Source organism: Solanum pennellii, chromosome 1 (genome assembly GCF_001406875.1).
Source record: "Solanum pennellii chromosome 1, SPENNV200".
Classification (NCBI taxonomy): domain Eukaryota; kingdom Viridiplantae; phylum Streptophyta; class Magnoliopsida; order Solanales; family Solanaceae; genus Solanum; species Solanum pennellii.
In genome coordinates, this window is record NC_028637.1 from 4,728,106 (window position 1) to 4,752,728 (window position 24,623).

General features: G+C 31.4%; 3 protein-coding genes across 3 annotated transcripts; 1 reads left to right on the plus strand and 2 right to left on the minus strand.

Moving 5' to 3' along the window:
- Positions 1-1,914: 1,914 nt before the first annotated feature.
- LOC114076467 (putative F-box protein At1g52490) lies at positions 1,915-2,964 on the minus strand. Its single transcript, XM_027915548.1, has one exon. It carries the CDS (start codon positions 2,962-2,964, stop codon positions 1,915-1,917), a length of 1,050 nt encoding a protein of 349 aa, XP_027771349.1.
- Positions 2,965-8,544: 5,580 nt separating this feature from the next.
- On the plus strand, positions 8,545-15,164 carry LOC107010582. The gene is made up of 2 exons (XM_015209866.2): positions 8,545-8,718; positions 14,774-15,164. Exons 1-2 carry the CDS (start codon positions 8,575-8,577, stop codon positions 14,876-14,878), a joined length of 249 nt encoding a protein of 82 aa, XP_015065352.1. The 5' UTR covers positions 8,545-8,574; the 3' UTR covers positions 14,879-15,164.
- A 7,067-nt stretch (positions 15,165-22,231) lies between these two features.
- LOC107005051 (NAC domain-containing protein 83) lies at positions 22,232-24,266 on the minus strand. The gene is made up of 4 exons (XM_015203561.1): positions 23,938-24,266; positions 23,437-23,566; positions 23,156-23,300; positions 22,232-22,699 (listed from the first exon to the last, which is right to left on the minus strand). Exons 1-4 carry the CDS (start codon positions 24,116-24,118, stop codon positions 22,337-22,339), a joined length of 819 nt encoding a protein of 272 aa, XP_015059047.1. The 5' UTR covers positions 24,119-24,266; the 3' UTR covers positions 22,232-22,336.
- Between the last annotated feature and the right edge of the window lie 357 nt (positions 24,267-24,623).

The following is a 24,623-nucleotide window of genomic DNA, read 5'->3' on the forward strand; positions in this document are numbered from 1 at the left end:
CTTTTTACTCAGGTTGAGCAAGATGAAGACGGAAATATCTCTGCCTCCCTTTTTCAACCAGCTCAGAGATTTATAAAATCTATAAATATATCTTGCGCTAATGGTTTATTTTGTGTTTGGGAATCATCATCTGTGCGATCTGCTATAATTTTCAATCCCAGTATAAAAGAAGTTAGATCTCTTCCACCCCCAAATAATCGTCGAAACTATTTAATAGGTTTTGAGCCACAAGAGAACAAGTACAAAGTAATTTTTTTCCGATGAGTACGTAAAACTATGGGTTTTAACTTTAGGCACAGATAAATCGTGGAGAGAGAGTCAAAGCATAGTGTTTACATTAGCGGAGTTATCTATCAGTTTGACACTGATAGTGAACACAACAGAGATGTTAAATGTGAAAATCTCGAAATTATCATGTTGTGGAATGAGTCTCACTGGAAAATAGCAGTTGTGGATTATCAAAATGTAAAGAAATCCTGTACATTGTGGATTTTAGAGCACTCTCCACGAAGAGAATGGAAGAGACATGTTCCTTCAAAATGGAGTTACAAATTGACTGGATATATATCATCCTGCACGTCGCGTGATGGGAAGATTGTGTTCATTCGCAACTTTAAGTCAGGTGTTTTCTGCTGGTGTTATGATCTCTTTGCAACGAGAAGGAAATGGAAAAAATTAGAGATCAAGGGGCTTACTGACGAGACCAATTCTCTATGGAATTTATAGTTATGTGGAGACCTTAGTTGCATTTAGTATAGGTTAAGAGATATTATTTGATTGTGAGTTTTGGTTTATGGGATTTGTGTTAAATTTAAATAAAATTATTTAGTTTTGTAGTTTGTTCTGTTTTTCTGTCAAATATCTATACATCAATACGAAGTACTATTGAGGTTCAGGTTTGGCATAGATACAATTGAACTGGTCTCCGTTTGTTTGTTTGTTCGTTCACTAGTCACGAGTCAAGTTATTTTCTATAGTCCCTACATGGAACAATACACCGTACATCCTGCAAACCACGTCATGGTCAGGTCACTCTGAGGGCGGAGAGTGGAAGAGAGGTGAATTGTATATGTATATTGGTTGCTGTTAAATTTTCGAGTAAATGTTGGTAGGCTACTTTTGTTAGTATTCTTTCTTGTTGAAAGTTTTTGGATGTTGATGTGGTGTTGAATGTCTTCATGACGACCACATTGATCGCATTTATGTGGAAGATGGCTTGTTTCGTAGATGCTTTGAAGGTACTTGATGCAATGGTTAACGATGTATGTCAATATGAGAGCAAAGGGGCTGCAACGAAATAAGTCGGAACATTATGGTTGTGTGATTGATCTATTAGAGAGAGCCATGGAACCATAGCTTAAGTCGCGACCTAATCATGCTGGACGATATGTGCAATTATGCTGGTGCAGAGAGGCGGGATCATGCTGCTGTAATGTTAAAGCTAACAACTACAGCAGCATTTATTTGCAAAGTTGTCGATGAAATCTCATTGCGTGTTGTCTTACCTACAGGTGGTTACAGTAGGTGTCATCATGACTAGAGAAATTGAGTCGTAACAAGTCTTGACTCATCAAAATATCTTTCGTTGTATTTCAATGAAAACAGTTAAAGAATAGCAGATTACTGCAACTTTGGTCCATGATTATAAGGTCATATCGTAAAGCAAATAATTTGAACAAACAAACAAATGAAGACCGGTTCGCGATACCTCATATATGTATGGTGTACAGAGGTATTCGATATTAATAAAACAGAAAAGTAAAATCATACCCTGTAAATAAATAAATAAATATTGGCATATACTTTTATTGAGATGCTAATTTTACACAAAAATCTTATATGCTTGATATCCAGATGAAAAAGAAAAAAAACATATGAATTGCAAAAATTCTAAAATAGAAAGAGATTTAATTTCTACATAACTAGTCTTTCTACATAACTACAAATGCCTATGATGCGGTGGTTCTTACGAAGCCCCTTAATTTCCAATTTTCTCCAACTCTGTCTCGTGACATCATAACACAAACATAAAGTACCAGACTTTAAATTCGTAATGAATAAGATCTTCCCATCACAAGACGTGCATGATAATCTGACATCGAGTATGATTTCTTGTTGTATATACTTCCATGTAGAAGGGAATTGAATAGCATAACTCTTCCATTCTTCTCCTTTTCGAGTTTGTTCAAAAACAAACAAGTGGATTTTTTCATACGAGCATATTTCATATTCTACGACAGCTAGTTTACCCTTCACCTCTATTAACTCGTAAGACCACCCATGAGAGACGCCCCTAAATGCAATAAGTTTGGAATTTTCCGTCTTAACATCAAATGCAACTATAGCAAGTCCTCTATGGAAAACAAACCTATAGATAACTCCGTTGATGCAAATCCCGGGCTTACACAAAATAAGAGGGGGAATGTGTTTAGTCTCTCTCCATGACTCGTCTATGCCTAAAGTGAAAACCATGTTTTTTATGCAACCATTTTGATCATATATTATTGTCGAAAGAACTTTGTACTTGTTTTCTTCTGGCTCAAAACCTAATGAATAGTGACACCAAGAAAAACCTTCGATTAGGTTTGGAAGATATCTGACTTCTCTTGTACTAGGGTTTAAAATTGTGGCAGGTTGCACAGATAATGGTTGCCAAAGTAAAAATAAACCGTTAACACAATTCAAAAGAGTATCTATATGGATATGAAAGGGGAGTTCACAAAAACTCTCTATTTGAAGAATGGAGGCAGAGTTTTGTGAGGTGCAATAAAAATCACTACCGTGCAAAAAGAATTTTGTTCCATCGGGACGGATAAGAGATCGATATTTATGGATATTCGTAAAATCTGATTCGAAAATAATAAAATTAAAGAATTTATTAACACACTTAAAACGCATTAAAGACTTAGCAGGAAGCCATGACAATATTTCAACGACTATATCTCGAGGAATTGATCGATTCATCTTCACACTTAGCCCCTTAACGTTGGACACCCCCTTTATTTAAAGTCTAATAAACCCTTCACATTTTTAATTTATGACTTATTCATCAAAAATATTATATAGTATAGTATACGTTTTCTAGTAGTGTTAGGAGAGATAAAAAAAAGGAAAATTAGTAGGGGAAACTTACATAAATGTACTATAATAAAAAAATATTTACCATTTATAGCAATAATATTTTTACCTCACTTGATCACTTTTAATTCATTTATAATACAAGTTTAATACATATTACAAAGGACAATTTATTATTCACATATAATACAAATTTTAATAATGAATAATATATTTATCACATTTTAATACACTTATAATACAATGTGACAATTTTTTTACCAAACAAACATAATATATTTCAAAAAACAATTATAATTCATATATATTGCATACATAATTCACTTTTAATACATATTACAAATTTAACAAAGCATTGCTATAAATGGTAATAAACAAAAAGTATCGCTAAAATCAGTAATTATTTTTTAAAATGTATTAATTTATGTAATTTTTCCAATTAGTAATAAGTCATCTTTTAAGAGTTCTATTTTTTTATATTTTAAGTATATATATCAAACATTACTTCGCGCCTCATATTATTTATTAATGTATTTTTTAAAAAAAATACTATACGTTTTCTATTAGTATTAGGAAAACTTTTTTTTTTGGAAAAATTACTTGGATGAATGTCTTTTAATAAATAATTACTAATTTTAGTGATACTTCTTATTTATTATCATTTATAGTAATACTATATTAAATCTGCAATATGTATTAAAAGTGAATTAATTACGCAATATATACGTATTATAACTATTTTCAAAAATATGTTAAGCTTGTTTGGTAAGAAATTGACACATAAATAAGTGATAAAAATGTATTATCCATCAATAAAATTTGTATTATATGTGAATAAAAAATTATTATTTTGTAATATGAATTAAAAGTGATAAAGTGAAAAAAAAAATATTATTGCTATAAATGGTAAATATTTTTTATTTGTAGTATATTTATGTAAGTTTTCCTTCTCTTTTTTTTTTTTGCGTAATTTTCACTCACAAAATTTATAAAATGTTATATACTTTTACAAAGAGTTCATATACTAACTATCTTTATTAGGAATCAAAATTGTTTGTTTAATTGCCCAAACTAGATTCTATTTGTGGAGTTTAAGTTATAGCTACTCCTAAAAGAAATTTATCGCGGCCTAAATTCGAGGCCAACTCAACATCAATGTATTTATTACCATTATAATGGAACAAGAGTATATGTATGTTGCAGCAGGTTGGCACTAGTTGTAGTAGCAAAACAAGTTAAGCTAGGGAAAAAGGTTGTACATTGTTGTGTTTAATGTTTATGAAGTGTGATTTCCTTGGAAATAGCTTAATTATGCTTCATAACTATAGTTTGATAATTATGATTTGTAGCTACAGGTTAGATGGAGAAGAGAGGTGAGCAAGATTGGAAGAGGGAGGAGAGAGGCGAGTGAGAGAGTGAAGAGAGGAGAATTGTATATGTATATCGATCAAAATAATTGTATATATGAAATTGGTACGCATGTGTATTTGTATTCTGGCGAGTGAGATTGAGAGAGAGAGGAGAGAGACGAGCGAGATTTGGAGAGGAAAGAGAGAGGGCACAAAATGGCGAAAGCAAACTGTATGTGTATATCTGTCAGATAAATTGTGTAAATGCAACTGGTATACATATGTATTTGTATATCTGGCGAGCGAGATTGAGACAGAGAGGAGAGCAGCGAGTGAATTGCGAGAGGAAAGAGAAAGGAGAGCGAGAGAGGCCAGAGAGAGTGGAGAGATGAAATGTATACGTATATCTGTTAGATAAATTGCATATATATATATATATATATATATATATATACACACACACACACACACATATGCATTTGTATATCTAGCGGGCAAAATTGAGGGGAAGGAGAGAGGCAAGCGAGACTAGGAGAGGAAGGAGAGATGCGAGCCACAGATGACAAAGAGCGAAGAGAGACTAATTGTATTTGTATATGTGTCATATAATTATATATCGATATTCTTTAGTTATATTTTGTATTTGATAGTTTGTAGTTGTATATGTATAAAAGAGGAGAGAGGTGAGAGATGGGGGAAGAAAGGAGAGAGGTTACGTAAATATAACTAAAATTAAGTTGTGAGCCGTAACTAATTCAAACTATAGTTAAGTTAGCTAATTAACTAGTAGTCCCTCTGTTCTTAGTTACTTGTCTACTTTTGAATTGACACCTCTATTAAGAGACAATTATTGACATAGTGAGTTTATTATTTTACTGCTATTAATTATGAAGTGGATGAATTAAAAACCTAATATTTTCAATAAGTTTTACTTTATTCAAAGTAATTTATTGAGGGTATTACAGGTGAAAAAAAGTGAAAAAAAGTCCTTTCTTGATTAGTAGAAATGAACAAGTAATTAGGGACAGAGAAGTATATGTTTGTTTATTCGCATAATTTTCCTTTTTAAAAAACTTTGAATATCTATTGTTCACATCTCTTTAATTCACAATTTGTGGTTACTAATATGTGTATTATATTGGTCATTAATAGTGTTATTATGAAAATTCCTCTAATTATTATGGTATAATTTACTAATATCACATAGTGTTAAGATCTAATTATATTATTTTTATTCTTTTGCAAATTACAAAAATCCTTTAAAATTTATGGATTCCAAATACATCATTAGATTTTCAGATACATTATTAGACTTCCAGATAAAACTATAATTCGTCTACGTCATCAATTTTTTTTAATTAAAATAATTTAATTCAATTTTTATTCAGAATTTTTATTTTTTTATTTAAAAAATTGATGCCGTGGCCAATTATAATTCGGCTGCTTCATCAATTTTTTAAATTAAAAAATCAAAAAAAATTAATTCAAATTTTTTTTCCAGAAATATGTTTTTTTCATTTAAAAAATTGATGACGTGACCGAGTTACAATTGGCCACGTGTCAAAAATGGTTTTATAAAATCAATATTAAAAAATAATGGCATGAATGAGCTTTTCTTGAATGGTAATGGCATAGATCAGCCAAACTTTTAACGGATGGCATAAATGACCCTTTTCTAAAAGTTCGATGGCATATTTGAGTCTTTTCCCTTTAATTTTCCATTCAAGCCTTTTAAAACCCAACAGATGCGAGTGAGAGAATGAGGAGAGGTGAATTGCATATGTATGTCGGTCAAAATAATTGTATATATGTAAGTGATATGCATGTGTATTTGTAGTGAGATTGGGAGAGAAAGGAGAGAGACGAGCGAGATTTGGAGAGGAAAGAGAGAGGGCACAAAATGGAAAAAGACGAACTGTATATGTATACCTGTCAGATAAATTTTATATATGTAACTGGTATACATATGTATTTGTATATTTAGCGAGCGAGACAGGGAGGCGAGAGGCGAGTGAATTGGGAGAGGGAAGAGAGAGGAGAGGGAGAGAGTCCAGAGAGTGGAGAGAGACGAAATGTATACGTATATCTGCAGATAAATTATATATATGTAATTGGTATTCATATGCTTTTGTATATCTAGCGAGCGAGATTGAGAGGAGGAGGAGAGAGACAAGCAAAACTAGGAGAGGAAGGAGAGATGCGAGTGAAAGATGACAAAGAGTGGAGAGAGAGACGAATTGCATTTGTATACATGTCATATAATTATATATCTATAGGTATATTTTGTATTTGATAATTTGTATTTGTATATGTATAAAAGAGGATAGAGGGGAAGAAAGGAGAGAGGTTACGTAAATATGACTAAAATTGAGTTGTGAGCCATAATAATTCAAATTATAGTTAAGTTAGCTAAATAACTAGTACTCCCTATGTCCCTAATTACTTGTCAACTTTGAATTGACACCCATATTTAAGAAACAATTATTGACATAGTGAGTTTATCATTTTACCGCTATTAATTATGAAGCGGATGAATTCAAAATCTAAGATTCTTAACAAGTTTTACTTTATTCAAGGTTGAGGGTACTATAGGTGAAAAAAGTTGTCCTTTTTTGATTTGTAGAAATGAACAAGTAATTAGGGACAACTAAAAAAGGAAAGTGGACAAGTAATTAGGGACAGAGAAGCATATGTTTGCTTATCCACATAATTTTCCTTTTAAAAAACTTTGAATATGTATTCTATTGTTCACTTCTCTTTAATTCAAACTTTGTGGTTACTAATATGTGTATTATATTGGTCATTAATAGTGTTATTATGAAAATTTTCATAATTATTATTGTATAATTTACTAAAATCCCATAGTATTAAGAGCTAATTACATTATTTCCCTACTCTTTTGTAAATTACAAAAATCCGTTAAAATTTATAAATTTCAAATATATCACTACACTTCCGGATACATTAATAGACATCCTAATACATAGGTAAGGGATGTATCAGAGATGAGAGGAATGTATTCGAAAGGGAATATGAATGTTCCAACGAGAGGAGAGTGACGTATCCGTGATGAGCATATTTTTAGAATTTTTTTAATGATAGTAAATTTTAGAGATTATGATAAAATAAGATGTGTATTGAGATAATGTTTCCATTATTTTTTGTAGGACAACTTTCACATATAGCAAACACAAAATTCAAAATTGTATGCTATAACAAAGTTTGCATAATTGCTCTCCATAGCAAACATATATATGTATAACTCGCTATACATATACAACTGAAAGCTATGCCTATTTTGCTATATATATATATATATATATATACACACAAAAGAAGCAATTGGATAATTCGTTGGCTCCTCTTCAGATTTGTATAATTTCGCTGGTAGACCATTTGTATAAATTGTTGTTAGCCTCTCATTTGTATAAATCATTGTTAGCGTCTCAATTCAATTGTATGTGTTTGTATATCTGTATAAAATTTGAATTTGTATAAAATTGAATCGAATTGTTTAAAACGATAAAGAGAGAGATTATATACAATTTGAATTTGTATAAAGCGAGAAAGAGAGAAAGACAAAAGATACTTGGACAGAGAATACACAATTGAATCGAAATGTATAAAACGAGAAAGAGAGAAATTATATACAATTTGAATTTGTATCAAAAGAGAAAGAGAGAAAAACAAAAGAGATTTGTGCAGGGAAATATTTGTATTGTATAATTATAAATGTATATGAGGGAGATATATGTATTTGCTTGTGTACATACAATTTCTCTCGTTTTATACAAGCAGAAACACAATTTATACATTTCTATTGTATAAAGCGAGAGAAGCGAGTGACAGAGAGCGAGCGAGAGAGGGAGAGTGGCGAGCGAGAAAATGAGGGAGAGAGGCGACTGACAAACAATTTACTATGAAACACACATAAATCAAATGATAGCTATTATATTTATTTTACATTATTAGTTTGTTATTCTATACGATATCTCTTTTTTTAATATCATACCCACCAAAAAATGATAAAAGCCCAGAGAGAAAAAAAGTCATCTGGATGGATTTGTAATGCACTTTGTTAGTACTAGGCCCAATATGTCATATAAAGATGAAGAAATGGGGATTCTCTTCTTTAGAGTAAAGAAAAATGGCGACATGGGGTGCATTTTTTGGTACAAGGGTTATGGAAATAGTGAAGAAGCATGACTCCGGAGGCCTTGTTTGGAAGAAAATTAAGCTCACATCTACTCGCAAAGCTAATGCCAAGAAACGTCTTCGCCGTGTTTGGCAGGTTCTTACTTCTATTCCTTTCACTCTTTACTTGTAAAAATTTAGGGTTTTACTCTGTTGATGAACATTATGAGTCGGATGGGGTGTAGATTCAATGAATTCAACTATACCCAACACCGTTTCTTGGATTTTAATTATCTATAGAAGAAATGGGGAGTGGATTACAAGTTATAAGAAATAATTAGGTGAATTACCAAGATTCCATGTTTATTGAATTTCTTAGCTCTGTTTTAAATATGGAATGTTATTTGCTGGAATAATAACTAGAGATAACAAGATTGGGACTTTTTATTGGGTTGAGATTATTGCTATGTTGTTTATAGTTATATAAACCTAAAGCGGCATATACCATATCGAAACTCGGAAATCTAAATTAATGTTTGTTTATGGGGGCTTCCATTTTAAAAGTCCTTTGCAAGAGTTACTTTGTCTTAAACTACTTTGTTGTATATGTTAACACTACAGCTTGAGATCTACTGGTTGTAATATTTGCTTTGGGAAATGTCTTTTCCTGCATACCCAATTGGTCCGAAAATTCCTTCTTTTAGTTCGTCTGAATGAGCTGATTTTCTCTAGACTTAGTTGGCAGATTTACTTGACGCTCGTGCTTGTGGTTTGTGTTAGAATGCTTGGTGGATTAAGAAAAAGTGAATCCTTCTTACCCCGCACTGTGTAAAGTTAAGCCTGGTATTTAAGTGGATAAGGGTGAGGGGCGGGCTTGTTATCCACCGAGTTTAGAAGGCTAGTTTAGAAGGCTGTGATTTTGGTAAAGGGCGGGTCACACACGGATTTCTCGGTTATCAAAAAAAAAAAAGTGAATCTTTCTTCTTTAGTGCGTTAGAATTTTGATGAGTCTTCTTTGGTGCAGCCTTTTCCCTGGGCCCTGCGTGAATGTGGGAACTGCCTTCCTATTTTTTTGGGTCACACAAGCCCCAGTTAATTTTTCGGCTTTATCGCTTTATTCCAAAGCTTAATTCCACTATCTTATATAATCTGAATTACCTTTGAAATATTATTTCCAACAAATGAAATGTCTGTCTTATAATTATTGATCTTTGGATAATCTTTTTCTTGTATGATGTTGTGTAGCTTTAGGCAGTGTTGGTTGATAATACTCATTTGCATGTTTTATGTATCATTTAGGGGTTTATTAAGTTGGACAAAAGTCAAAGGGAACTTGGTTCCTCGAGTAAGATAGTTCCCGAGTTTCACTTGATTGGCCTTGAGTTGGGTGCTCTATGTTATGTTTAAATTGGAGACAATTATGTTGACTGTTATTGAGGAACTAATGATCTCAAGATGCAAATATTCATGTAATGAAGGCTGAATAAGGTAATTCACTGGTCATTATTCCCATTTAAAATTACCTTGAGGAATAAACCCAAAGGATACTTTATATCGGATTGAGAAGGCGTTTAAATGGAGCGACTTGGATAGTAAAGGTTTATAAAGGGGACTACAACTAGATGAGAATTGAGGTGAAGTAGTAGTTGTTGTTTTCTGGACAGTTTCTTCTCAATAAAACTATATGACTGGTATGATCAGTTCAAAAAAAAAAAATGAAGATATATGTATTTAGTGGTTTAGGGCAAAGAGGTGGACCCATTATCCACTGAGTTTCGAAGCTATAAACAATGGTTTTCTCCTTTGTCAGAAAAAAAGTTCTATGCATTACCTTTTTAATTTTTAGGTCCTTTCAGTTAAAAAGAGCCTGCTTAAATCGATTGAGAGTTGTATTGTAAGATTCCAGAAAGAAAACAACCAATGGAAAAGCAAAGCTGCTTAAATGAGCTATTTAGCAAGGCTGATCAACAACTTCTTTTATTTTTTTTGCTCAGGTAATGATAGTTAGTCTCCAGTACCACTTGTGGGATCACACTGGGTTTGTTCTTTTGTTTGTAATGATAGTTAATTTGCCTAAAAGCGAGGTTACCTACAACGGACAGAGACAATATGTAGTCTCGAATAATTGATGTCTTGTGGTCTTGATCTTAAGTGACAGTAATCCACCATGACTGATCTGATTTGTTTTCAATATCTACGAATGGGATTGATCAACTTGAATGAAGAGTACATATGTTAATAAGCTCATTACATTGTAGCTCAGAAGTTCAAAATTATCCACAATAGTTTGAAAACATCGTCTTGTTGCTAGGGTCAATACAGTTTGTGTAGATGTTCATCATATGTCATCCTTATGTGTGTGTAATATTTAGTATACGTGTATATATCGTTGTCATATATATTTCTTCACTCATGAAGCACACGTTCCTAATAACTATTTTGGTGTTTCAGAATAGATCATTACCTCTTTCCGCTAGGTTATTTTTGAGGACATCCTTTTTCTTTCTTTTTTGATGATAAATGAAATTTTATTACCAAGTTGAGAGAGTTGGGGCATCTCTAATCCAACACCAAAATTTACACCAAATCCTATTTTGATGTAAAATTTGTTGTTTTTCATCTCCAACCCAACACTAAATTTCACACTATTATAATGGGAATAGTGTCGCACCAAATTTGGTGCGACACTATCAGGCCATATAACACCAAAGTTTACACTAGAATGGTGTCAAGACCATTTTAGTGTATACCAACTTCAATGCACTACATTTAATTTTACAATAAAAATGAATATTTTTTTATATAACTCTCTATTCAATTTTTTATTTTAATTATATTTTCTTATTTCATAAATAAATCTTTTTTTCATTTTCACCCTACATATTTCTTATTCTTTGCTTATATAATCATTTAATATAAATTTATTTTATATCAGAAATTCTTAAATAATATAAATCACAAGCAAATATCATACATTATAGATATTAATGAATAATTCAAATAGAAGTGTATCTGGGATGAAATACAATTAAATAAATATTACATTATGGTAAAATTTATTTTAATTCTTACATAAATATTCAACTTTCAAGATTACTATGTTTCTCCCATGAATTCTCTATTGATGCATTACATAAGAAAAAATTAGGTATCTTAGGGACTCGATTAAAAACATACAATTTGTAATATGTTAAGTTAAAAATGTTATATAGTAAAAATAAAAGTTAAAAAAAAAAATCAAGAACATAATTGATGTCGATGAATATTGTCGCACCAATTGGTACGACACTATTCACAAACTACAATAGTGTAAAATTTAGTGTTGGGTTGGGGATGAAAAACACCAAATTTTGGGGTTGGAGATGCCCTAGTGATCATCAATTATACTCTTGATTATTTTATTATTAGTTGTATTATAGTACACTTTTAATTAACATATTATAAATTGTATGTTTTTAATGAAGTCCCTAATGTACCTAATTATTTTAATGTATTATCTTTATAATTTAAATTTTTATATTTTGATGCATAATTTTTCTAAACACAAACATGCTATCAGAAGTAAAATGAAGCTAAGTAGTGTAGTGGTAGTGGTTCTGCATCCATACTCTGAATTTTCTCTTCATAAAACCTCTCATGTGCACCTTTTGGACTATTTGCTTCACAATGACTGCTTCTTGTTCGCAAACACTATTTGGTTTCTCTCAAGCCAAACTTAGTAGACAAGCTGCTAATCACATTCTAAACACTTCAGATTTTGTGCTCTTATCTCTAGCATGCTGTGCAGTCCAGTTCAGTTCTCCTCCCAACACATAGGATCGCTGGTAATTCCTTGCCATACCAGAAGCTTTTTCTACACTTGAGCAGATAGATACACATTGGAATAATAAGTGAGTAACACTTTCATCCTCTTGCACACACAAAGGGCAAGCTTGGAAGATGATGACACCCCATTTGATAAGCCTACCTCTTGTGTACAATTTCCCATTCACGGTCAGCCAAAAAATAAAAATCCATTGAGGCAGTCCATTGTTGTTGCACACAGTTTCCCTCTACATTACCTTCTCGTAGTCACCCCTTAGTTTTTGGTAGAACAATTTAATAGAGAAACTATTCATGCAGAAGTTCTTCCATGGTGTAACCAACTTCAAGTACATAATTCTTGGTCTTTGGTATTTTTGTACAATCTAGATGATTGTTTAGGAATAACAACATACCTAATGTAACCCCACAAGTGGGGTCAGGGAAGGGTAGTGTGTACGCATACCCTAACCCTACCTTGTGCATGTAGAGATGTTGTTTCTTATCAACCTTCGGCTCAAGACAAGCATGAACCCTACACTTATGGAAACATAAGTAGTAACAACAGTAGGATAGAAGAAAATCAAGCATTAGAGACAACAAGTGGTAATAGAAAAGAAAATTAGGAATGAGAAATATGGAGCTAGTAAAATGATGCTAATATTATTGTATTGGTAAAGAAAAGCAAAACGCGAAACTACCTACTACTAGCCTTCTACCCTTATTTTCGCCCTCCACACCCACCTAGCAAGGGTCGTATCCTAGTTAAGGTAAAGTCTTGCCATGTCCTACCCGATCCCCAATACTTCTTCGGCGTACCTCTACTTCTCCTCAAGCCCTCCGATGCCAGCCTCTAACACCTCCTCAATGTTGTGTTTGTACATCTCTTGACATGCCCTAACCGTCTCAGTGTTGTCTTCTGCATCTTGTCCTCCACAAAAGTCACTCCTACATTGTCTTGAATCCCACATGAGAGTTCTTGACTGGCCAAAGATACACCCCTATGCAACAAAGTCGATCTAACCACTACTCTGGAAAAGTATTGGTGGCTCAACAAGACACCAAATGCTAATACGATGATTATTGTTTAGAAATGTCATCGATAATGTTTCTGCCTCCCATAATAACTGTGTATCAAGTCTCCAAAGTGTCTTTTTTCACACATGTTCCATAACAGCTTCCTTATGCTAGGACATTCAACCCCCCAGCCGTCTTTGGTGAACATACTTTTATTCCAGGCTACCATGGCTTTGTGTGATACATCAGTCCCACCCGTCCACAGGAACCTTCTGCATGTGGCCGCAATAAGTTTCACATTCTTCTTAGGCCCTGCCTATAAAACTTGAATGGAAAAGACACTTCCTGAATAAGATATAAACTTGTTAGTCCAAGATTTTGTCCTGCCCAGCATCCTTTAGCAGGGGCCGACATTGTAGTACTGACACTCTTTTGGTGCTAAGTATCGCTCCAAGGTATCTAAAGGAAGTTGTCCTTCAGTAAAGTTTAGAGGGTGAAGGATGGATTGTTGGTCCCCTCTGTAGAGAATTCCCTCCCCAGGTGAATATTCATCTATCATTTTTGCTGATTAAAGAGAGGTCTCTCTTAGTGAGGGTACTATCTTGAGGCGTTTTTAGCGAGACTATAAAAACTTCTAATGTTTTCAGTCTTTTGCACTTCATTTTTTTCTCATCCAAAAACTTTTACAGGATATGGACAAGTTTTACATTTTTTCAAGTCATACAGATTAGATGCACTTTAGCAACATCTCTATCAGCAATATTACCCATCTTATGGCGCAAAGGCCTATGAAATGCTAGTGTTATACAAAAGCATGTTGATTAGATTCACTAGGTCTGGCTCTCTCCTTCAAATCTAACCTCTCTGAACTGTAAAATGAGAACATTCTCTTAGCTTTTCTTTTTTGACGACAAGGGAAACCCGCAGCCGCTACCCTTTGGGTGCGCACAGGGTAAAAGCTCCGCTCCTATGCAATAGCTTGCAAACCACATAGGAGAGGTAACCCGCACTAGGCAAGCTTGGTGCGACGAGCTCGACCCAGAAGGCAAACCCTTTGCTTTTTCGCTGGCAAGGGGTTTCGAACTTGAGACCTCCAACATGGAAGTCCCAAGCTCAAACCACTGGGCCACCCCGAAGGGTAATATTCTCTTAGCTTTATATAGTAAGATTCCTTTTCTCACCCAAAATAAGCAATGATGATAGAATTTGGGTTTGATTTTACCTGTCTAAATTGCTTCCAACGTTCTGATCTGATTTAATTAAAATATCATTTGTTTTATTGACTTCATTTCTTCTCGATGATGTGTGTTTTAAATCAAATTTTGTGAAATTATATCCCTATCTTTTATACATGTTAGATATACAAAGGTTTGACATTTTTTTATGTTCTGCAGAATGAAGCTGTCTTGAGGGCATGTTCTGAACCACCTCCATCCGAAACTTCACAGATTGATGCTGGACAAGTAAGTAATGTGCAGTTAAAAACCGGTAAGAGTTAGTTCTGAAAAGGGTGACCGAGTATGAAGAGGCAAAATGGAATACGTGTGACAGCTGCTTGCAAGGTTAACGACATTAATGGACTACTCCTCAATTTAACTTTACCTGTTAGCGTTATGTTAGTATCTGGTAAAGTGATTTGAATGTCTCACTTTCACATGGTTACTCTAGATCATGCATGTTATAGCTGATACAACTATCTCCTTCATCTTTGGTGATCCAAGTATACTTTTCTTAGCTTAGCTGTGCTGAGTATTTTACATCGCTGACAAAATTTATCACGTAGAACCTATTCTGAGGTCGTGCTTCTGTTTGTGTTTGATCATGGCCAGATTGCGAAACATCTGACTTCTAGCGTTTTCTGTCCAAGTTTAATGTTTTGCTTAGGTGACTGGTCCCTCTGCAGTAGCAAAGGCTAGTGTAACTCTCACCTTTCTCACACTGGTGTTATCGTTTAAGATTATGTCGATCAAGGAGTATTTACATAGTCTTTACCTCTAGTGCATTTCATTTCGAAAAAAAGCTGGAACAGTTGGATTAGGTGTAGAAACAGGCAATGGAAACCATTGTCCAAGTCTAGACATGCCATGCAGAAAAGCTGTCATTTTATCTTTTTTGGTTTCCCATCATCTTGCCGATAACTTTTTCATACTTAGAACTCAAAGCCGAGATAAGGAAGGAACAACATATCCATTGTATCACATCATTTGATAACGACAAGTAGGTGGTTATTGTTTGGTAACAACTATAGTAGTGGCCTTACAAAATTTATATTTTTAATCTAGTGAGTTCACATGTGATGAGTCTTATTAGGCTACTTGTGTACAAACTAAACAATCCAAATATAAACATCAATAATTTTTTGTGTACAACTTTTTAAAGTGGTTGTTGAACTAGTCAATGTTATGAAATTACCTTTCCATGTGGAAAGTTGTTAGAGTACCTTTCTTTCACTATAAGAATTGACCTAACCCCATATGAAGCCATAAAAGCTGTGTTCATTGTTTGTATTCTACTCTGACGGCTTGCAAATGCCATTGACAATGTCAAGTCAAGCGATCTACACAACCAACCAAATCTTACACTAGTCTATCCTAAAAAGAAAATTGTCGAGAGTTAGAATCATCTTTCAGAGTCTCGAGTTTGAGTTTTGAGATTTTTTTGCTTTGATTTTCGCCCTCTAGCGATAACGGAGGTAGGATTAGAAAAGTTCATGATTAGAGTTATATGTACTTTGACCTTATATACAGTGTAATTATATGACATATAGGGGTTGGATGAGTCTCAAACTCCCTTCTTGTTCCTCTAACTCCCCTCCCCTCCCCTCAAACTCCCTTCTTGTTCCTCTAACTCCCCTCCCCTCCCCTCCTACCTACTGGGTTTAAGATTAATTAAAGGGGAAAATGACAAATATATTCTCGAAATATCGTAAATGGTATGCAAATATCTTCCATCATATTTTTGGGACATAGGTGAACCTATCGTCCAAAAACTTGAGTGTACATACTCTTTATACTAACATACATCACATGTCATAATCTTATCCATCGATCCGATATTTATCGACGGATAAGATTGTGTCACGTGTCCCTATTTGATTTTCAGTTAGACTGAAGGGTATACATGCTCAAGTTTTTGAACGGAAGGGTCACCAATGTCCCAAAAATATGACGGAGGGTATCTGCATACCATTTATGATAGTTCGAGAATATATTTATCTTTGTTTCCCTTGATTAAATGTACTTTGACCTTATATAAAGTATGATTATCTAACATGTAGGGGTTGGATGAGCCTCGAACTCCCCTCTAGGTCAATGTATAAATTAGGTCAATGTATTTTAGGTATCAAATTAAACTTTATAATAACAAATCATTCACATGAAGTCTTATCCTACCCCTTACTACACCTCCCACCATGACAATGAAATATCAATCCTTTTTTTTTTATTTATATATAAAGCGTTTTATCATCTTTAATAGGCCCACCGATAATAGAGAGGTTCATCGTAAATTATACACATATATATAACCTTATATGAAATCAGACTTTGGAGCCTAAAGGGTATAAAATATTAACAAAAATTTCAAAACGGTATATAAAATTTTATATTAACCAAAACGACAAAATAGCTGGAACAATAGCGATTTACTCCACCAGAAAAAACAAAATAACTGCTACTGCAGCATCAAAATTAATTAGGTCAATGAAATTTTATGTACGAAAGTAAAACCAATTTTTTTTTAAAAAAAATTGAAGTCTTATCTTACTTTTTTGTACACTCCCACCTTATATGAGGTACTTAAAGCCATGACAATGAAATATGAACATTATTATTATTATTATTATTATTATTATCATATCAATCGTATAATATAAAGTGACGTGAAGGACTTCAAAAGCCTTTTTAGCTGATTCTGAACCACTGTCACAAGGAACTCTGGTCGGCATTTTTTTATATCTATACTTTGCTTCTCAAAAAGTTAGTGCCCCACTTTTTCTTCAAAAAAATAAAATTGACTAATATATTTTTTTTTCTGTCTTTTATATAATGTACGATGTTTATATTAAAATCTCGATCAATTTAAAACATACGTTATGTAACACACATTAAAAAAGAAAACATTTCTTAGCACGGAATTCTTTTCATACAGAAATTTAAATTTAAAACTTCTGATTAAAATGAAGAGATCATATTCATCGTGAAAATTGAAACTTCTGATTAAAATGAAGAGATCATATTCATCCGAATTGAATACGTTGCTAGTATTAAATTAGTTTAATTATTGCATATGTTTCTTCTATCAAGTTTTAACTATGAGCCGCCCTTTTGCCTCTTAACTCCCACTTGGCAATTATTGAAAGGGCTTATGCCCCCTAATTATTTATAATCTTTGTCTTGTGAGATCATGTCACATCCAAATAAATCACCTTATTATAGTTCTTAATTAATGTTTACCTTTGCATAAAGACATTAACCAAATGATTAAAATAAGTGTTCAATGAGTATCTATCTATTAGTTTGCTTGCTTATTATAGTTATACATGTTTGAATAATTCATGATTAAATAAGTGTTCAATGAGTATCTATCTATTAGTTTGCTTGCTTATTATAGTTATACATGTTTGAATAATTCATGATTGTCAAAATTTGAACGGAAACGAATTCAAAATTTTAAACATAATTTGTTTTGTAATCGACTTGACGATATCAGATGTTCATCTTGCGGTATACAAATATATAATCAAAACTTAGTCTTGAATCACGTCCTGCAAAATCACTTCATCAAAGACATTTCTTTTTATGTATAAGGAATAGATATTCACTCGATTTCGAAAAACATTTTCTAATAATTATTGTCCACATACTAGCTCTAACGTATGACCTATGTATACGTTTGTAATTTTAAATCATGTATATGAGTCAGTATTAAGCGTGCATGTCTCTTTTCCATTTGAAAAGATATTAGGGAAAACTATTAATTAGTATATATTTGTAGAAAATTCTTGCTAAATTATAAGTTAAATTTTCAATGTAGTTGGAAGATAGTTGGAGAATCTCTTTGCTTAGTCTTCCTTTATGGATTTCCATATAATATAGTTAATGATTAACAATATTATACACTTTTATATAAGGGTGTTAGGTAATGTCCCTTCCAATTATTAAGTGAGAAGTAGATAGAGATTTATTTGTCATATACAAGGCAATGTCACATAAATGTGTTCTTTTAATTTGATTTCCTCTGGTATTTATGTTCTTCTACTTTGAACATGCTCAAGTAGATACTTAAATTTGTATAAAATTGAACGCAATGCAGGACACAAAATTGTCATGTTGGACAAATGTGTCTGTTGTTCAATATTACACAAGCTTAAATGTCTACTTGTACACAACCAAAATTAAAAGACATAAATGTTAGTTAAAATCAAATTAAATGACATATTTATATATTATATCATACAAGAAATCTGAAATCCAGCAGCATAGTCAGAAATTTGTATAAAAGAATTTAAAAGAAAACTTAATATGACAATTATTAGGATTTGATATATATCCTATTTCACACATTATAATTTTTATATAAATAGTCAATCAAATTTATCACTTATCTTTTTAAGTTGGTTTACATATATTCTATATTGATTATACAAAATTATACATATATTATATATTCACTAGCTAATTTTAACTTAAACAATTAAGTGATTAGTTATGTACATTAATCTCTTCATAATTTCTAAGTGAAAGATATTCAGTTGAACCCTTCTATCCGTCTAGTTTCGTAAGTGGCCCCATAAAATAGATTTTTTTTCTTCTACATTTGAAAAAAAATATATGAAGCAAGACCCTTTTGTTCTTTGAATCCATTGGACCACTTTCTTATATATTTTTTTCAAATGTTGTCCTTGTTATATGAAATTTCATTTTCTTCAATTTCACCTACCTATCTATCATGTAAATTCAATAATTCTGTTAACTCTGCCCCTTCACAAATATACACCTAATTAATTTACTCTTTTTTGTCTTGTGTGTTTGCTAGTAAGATTAGTAGCACCAATGTCACCAACCTCTTTGAAATGTGTCATGGAATGTATTTTGGGACTAGTCTACACAAAATCGATATTTATTCCGTATAATCACACAAGTATTATCTGAAAAGGATAGAAATAATTTTATTTTTTTGTACAGTTCGTCGATTCAAGAAGTATATAAAACAATTCAAAAGAAAATAAAGAAAGTGAAGATAACGCTTAGTTACCTACTAAAAATTACTAAAGATAGTCTGACAAAACATTCAGATTATTATTTTTTGTTTGTCTATGTGTTTTTCTTCAAAGTTCTTCACCAACTATCCAAGGTTGAAGGACAAGTGGTCACCATTCTGTTTATTTGTTTTTTTTTTTTACATTAAGGGATCGTTTGATACAGTGCATTATATAATGTCAAAATAGAGTGTATTACTAATACTTACATTAGCAATGCATGTATTAGTTATATTTGTGTTAATTATACATAAATTATTTTTGTGCATTGTTTGGTTTGATGCATTAAAAATAGAATGATTGCATTAAAAAAATTATTTACAAAGTAAATACATGCATTATTTTTTTAATACACTTTACCAAACTAATATATTATTTCTTTTAATACATTCTATCAAACGAATAGTTCTTTTTTCTGCCTTCGAGGATTCTTTCGGTGACTCTATTCACCTCCTTTACGGAATATTAGAAAAAAAATATGAGTTGTAACAACATTTTTATGAATATACACACTCTTATTTTTACTTTAGTAAACCAAAGTTGTTGTACTATGTTTTGAAACTAAAAAAATCACTCAACCTTATTAAAGTATCGTATAAGTCATTAAAATATGTTTTATAAAAAAAAATATTCAACTTTACTAAGTAGCATAGTGAATCACTAGAAGTAAAACAAAGAAAACATTTTTTTTGACATTTAGGCAAAGTTGAGCAGCATTTTCGTTATAAAAAAAACATTTAGTAACTTTATGTAATATTTAAATAAAGTTGAGTGAATATTGTGTATAAAAAATAATTTAATGTTTTTAACATAATAAGACAAAAAATTATCTAGTGGCCATTAAATTACCCCTAATTATATGTGATCTTAGGACACGAATTTGACAATTTTTAAGTGGATTTTTCTTATTTTCTGTAACAAAAAATGAATTAAAAGGAAGCCTTTTTTGGGTTCCAAAAATGGATAGGCAAATAGGTGATCTAATTCTATAGGGGAAATAATAATTTAGTCTTCATATAATTATATAATTTAAATTTTAATTGTTATTTTATTGAACTTGTGCACATTTAACTTTTAGTTACTTAAAATGTGTGATTTTGATCCTTGAAAGTTAATGAAAGTTAAATATCTAACGGAATTATTACTAAAAAAGTTGAAATTTTAAAAAATAAAGGTTAAAAAGTTTTAAAGTCTAAAAATTATGTATATTTGGACATCATTAACAGCCCTAAGGAGCCCGTCTATGTAAATTTGATATTAATTACTATTTTATGTGCCTCTAATTACATGTTCACTTCTTTCTTTTAGTTAATCTTTAATTATTTATTTGTTTTAACAAATCAAGTAAAGATAATTTTTTACCTATTATATAACAATTAATTATTTTAAAAAAGATAGAACTTCTAAAAATCTTAAGTTGTTAATTCATTCGTAACTAATAGAGATAAAATGATAAATTTACTATATCAATAATTATTTTCTTAATAAGTGTGTAAATTTAAAAATAGACAAGTATATGAACGTAATTAGTAACCATTGAAAAAGAGAAGAAGATCAGGTTGCTAATAAACCAACAGCAGAGCAAAGAGAGAGGCAAATATGATCAATTGATATATTTTAAAATAATCATTTTGTTTGTATATTTAAGAAATATAAAATATTATTTTGGGATAATGCCCAAATACCCCCTCAACCTATGCTCGAAATTTCAGAGACAGACTTATACTATACTAAGGTCCTATTACCCTCCTGAACTTATTTTATTAATAGCTTTTTACCCCTTTTTAGCCTACTAGACACTATCTTGTGGGACCAACAATCGTTGACTTTTTTTTTCAAACTAGTGCCACGTAGGCTAAAAAAGGGTAGAAAATTACTTATAAAATAAGTTCAGGGGTAATAGAACCTTAGTATAGTATAAGTGTGTCTCTGGAATTTCGGACATAGATTGAAGGAATACTTGTGCATTTTCCCTTTTATTTTATATATTTTAAAACAATCATTCTGTTAAATAATTAACTTCAAAGACAAAAATCACACATTTCAAATAATTAAGGGTTAGATGTGCATAATCAAGTAACCCAAAAAAACAAAAACTAGAATTATTTAATATTTAAAGGGACTGAATTTGTTTTTTTTTTTACCTTTATATTATATCCTTATTCACGTGGTTGTTCAAATAAATCAAAAACTAAATTATCTAATATTACAAGGATTAAATTTATCTTTTTACCTTTATATTATATGCTTATTCATGTGGTTCTTCAAATAAATTAGTATTTTTTTCATACAATTTGTTATCCAATAACTTGATTAATTTAATTGTTGTGTGTTGTTTTCATCAAGGAAGTAATGGGGAAATACATTTTAATAGAGATATTTATATATTAAGATTTGAATTTAAAATATCTAACTTAAAAAGAACGAATTTTATTCATTTTATTATATTTTTTTGACAGAATTAATTTTTTTTAAGGGGGGGGGGGGGTTTCGCGAATAATAAAGTATTTTTTATTTTTTACAAAATTTTCCAATTTTAATTGTTGTCATTTTGTGAGTCTTGTCTTACTCCAAAACAATAATAAGATGAAGAAAATCGAAATTGAGCTGCTTATTCCGATTGAATACTATTAGAAAATTGAATTAGCAACTGAGAAGGTTAAAAAAGATAAATTGATATCGATTCAACGACGATAAATTAATTAATTTTTCTTTTAAAAGTAGTAAAATTATTAAAACTACTAGTATTTTCTTCATGATCATCAGATTCTTCATTAGTAGTAGTCAAATCAGTGATTCCACTACTTGATGATGAAGCTGCAACTCCGTTCGAATTATCCCTCCCCATAAAATCGTAAAATATTATCGATGCCTTCTTCTTCAGTTCACTATTCGTGGAAGCCAATGTCTCAGATTCTCGAGAACTCATTTTAACTAAAACAACGGGCGAGTCTTTATCAATTTCTTCGTTTCTAATCTCATCATGTGTTGTCATGTTTTCCTCCTTATTTTTAGTATTGCCTCTTCTTTTCAAGAAAATTCGACAGATAACCCAATTTCCCTGCAATAGCAGATTCACATCGTTATCATCTCGTATAATTTATGTGACGATATTTAATTAGAGAAATTTTAAACAAAAAGACATTTAAAACTAGGGGAATTATGGGTCTGACAGAATTTAGCTAAAAAAAATTAATTTAACAAACATTACATCCAAATAATTTTATACTACATATTTATGACAAAAGAAATTGTCCAATGGGGAATTATTTGATACCTTTTTCCAAAAATTACATTTATAGGTTTATTCCTTTAAAACATATAATTATACTTTTATTTCACTTATAAAAAATAAAAATAAAAGAATCAATTTTAAGATTCGAAGAGAAAAACTATTGGAGTGGAATTAGAGGTTCAACTCGCTTTATATACTTGAGAATTTCTTACCTCATACGTATCTAAAGTAAATTCTTTCGATGCTAAAACTAAAAAAAGTCAAATTCAACGTAAGTTTTACCTGGATTGGGTGGTGGTTAGATTCGAGATTGGCAAGACGATATTCGTGCATAATCCAATTGGTCCTACAACCATGTGGAGATTTTCCTCTATAAAAGACAAGTGTTTTCTTCAATCCTATCAATTGTTGTTGTTGTTGTCGTCCCCTGCGTGAATTAAATCACTTGTTAAAGCTATATCGAACCAAAACCAAAATAATAAACTAATTGGTTGTGATTAAGTCAAAGTTCCGAACTCTTTTTATTATTCATTCGATGAAATTGATTGAACTTTATACCATACCTTAATATGATTTGCTTGTCAATTCCAGTAGCCTTCCAATATCCTGAATTTGTTGCTCTATTTGACCTATTCCCATTTGGATACTTCACTTCCTTAGTGCTAAAAAAATACTTTTCTTGCTCCACATCACCTAAATTCAAATTTAAAAAAAAATTAAATTAATTCAATTCGATTTAATTTTCGATATTTATATATTCCACTTATATAAAACAGAGCACCCAACTCCTCTGTCTACCCTGCTCCAACCACTTTTTCTCAAAATCATAACTTCAATAATTACCCAAAAAAAAAAAAGCAATCCTTTAATTGACAATATTTTATTCCCTTCATAAATTTAGCGCGAATTTAAAAATAACCTAATAAATTAATTTTATGATTCAAATTCATTTATATTGGTTATTATTATTTTTATCTAAGGCTCGAAAAAAGTAGAGGGCTCTGACGGATAGCAAAAAGTGTGACGTAGACATTCTATCGTAACGGGAGTTCCTATGAACCAACCTGGCAAATCCCAAGGATCAGATTTGTAAACTTCAACTTCAGGGATAATAGATGCTGGCAAAGGAAAAGAGAAGACTTTACGCTTCAAGTATTGTACCACAAGTTCTTCATCGGTAGGACGAAATCGAAAACCTGGGGGTAATCTTAATACACCATTTTTAACAAAATTAACCTTCTCCATAATTTTAATTTGAAGAGAAAAAAGAAATTAAATTTGTTAATATTTTGTCATTTGAACAAGAAGAAGAGGAAAAGTGTGGTATTTTTATAAGAGAAAGTGTGGATTTATTTTATAGTAATAAAGAGAGGGATGTTGAAGAAAAGGGGATTTTTTTTTATTTTTTTTTTAGAATTTTAGAATTTTGAAAGATAAGGAGAATAGAATATGGACGACTCATTTTGCGTAAAATAGACTCAATCTCATTTTCCTTTGACGTTTCTTTCTTTCTTCTTTTTTTTTTTTAAGTTCTGACTCGATGTTCGATATATTGGAAGTTTGATTAATTTGAATTTGCAGTATGATTAAGGGGAAGCATGATCTAATAAAGTCTTTATGTAGGCTTCGAGCAACAATAAAGGGAAGCACGGTCTAATAGAGTCTTTATGTAGGTTTCGATCAAAGGCAGAACTAGGTGGGGGATTTCACTAATTTTTATATAAACGATGTATTTGTCAAAATTAAATAA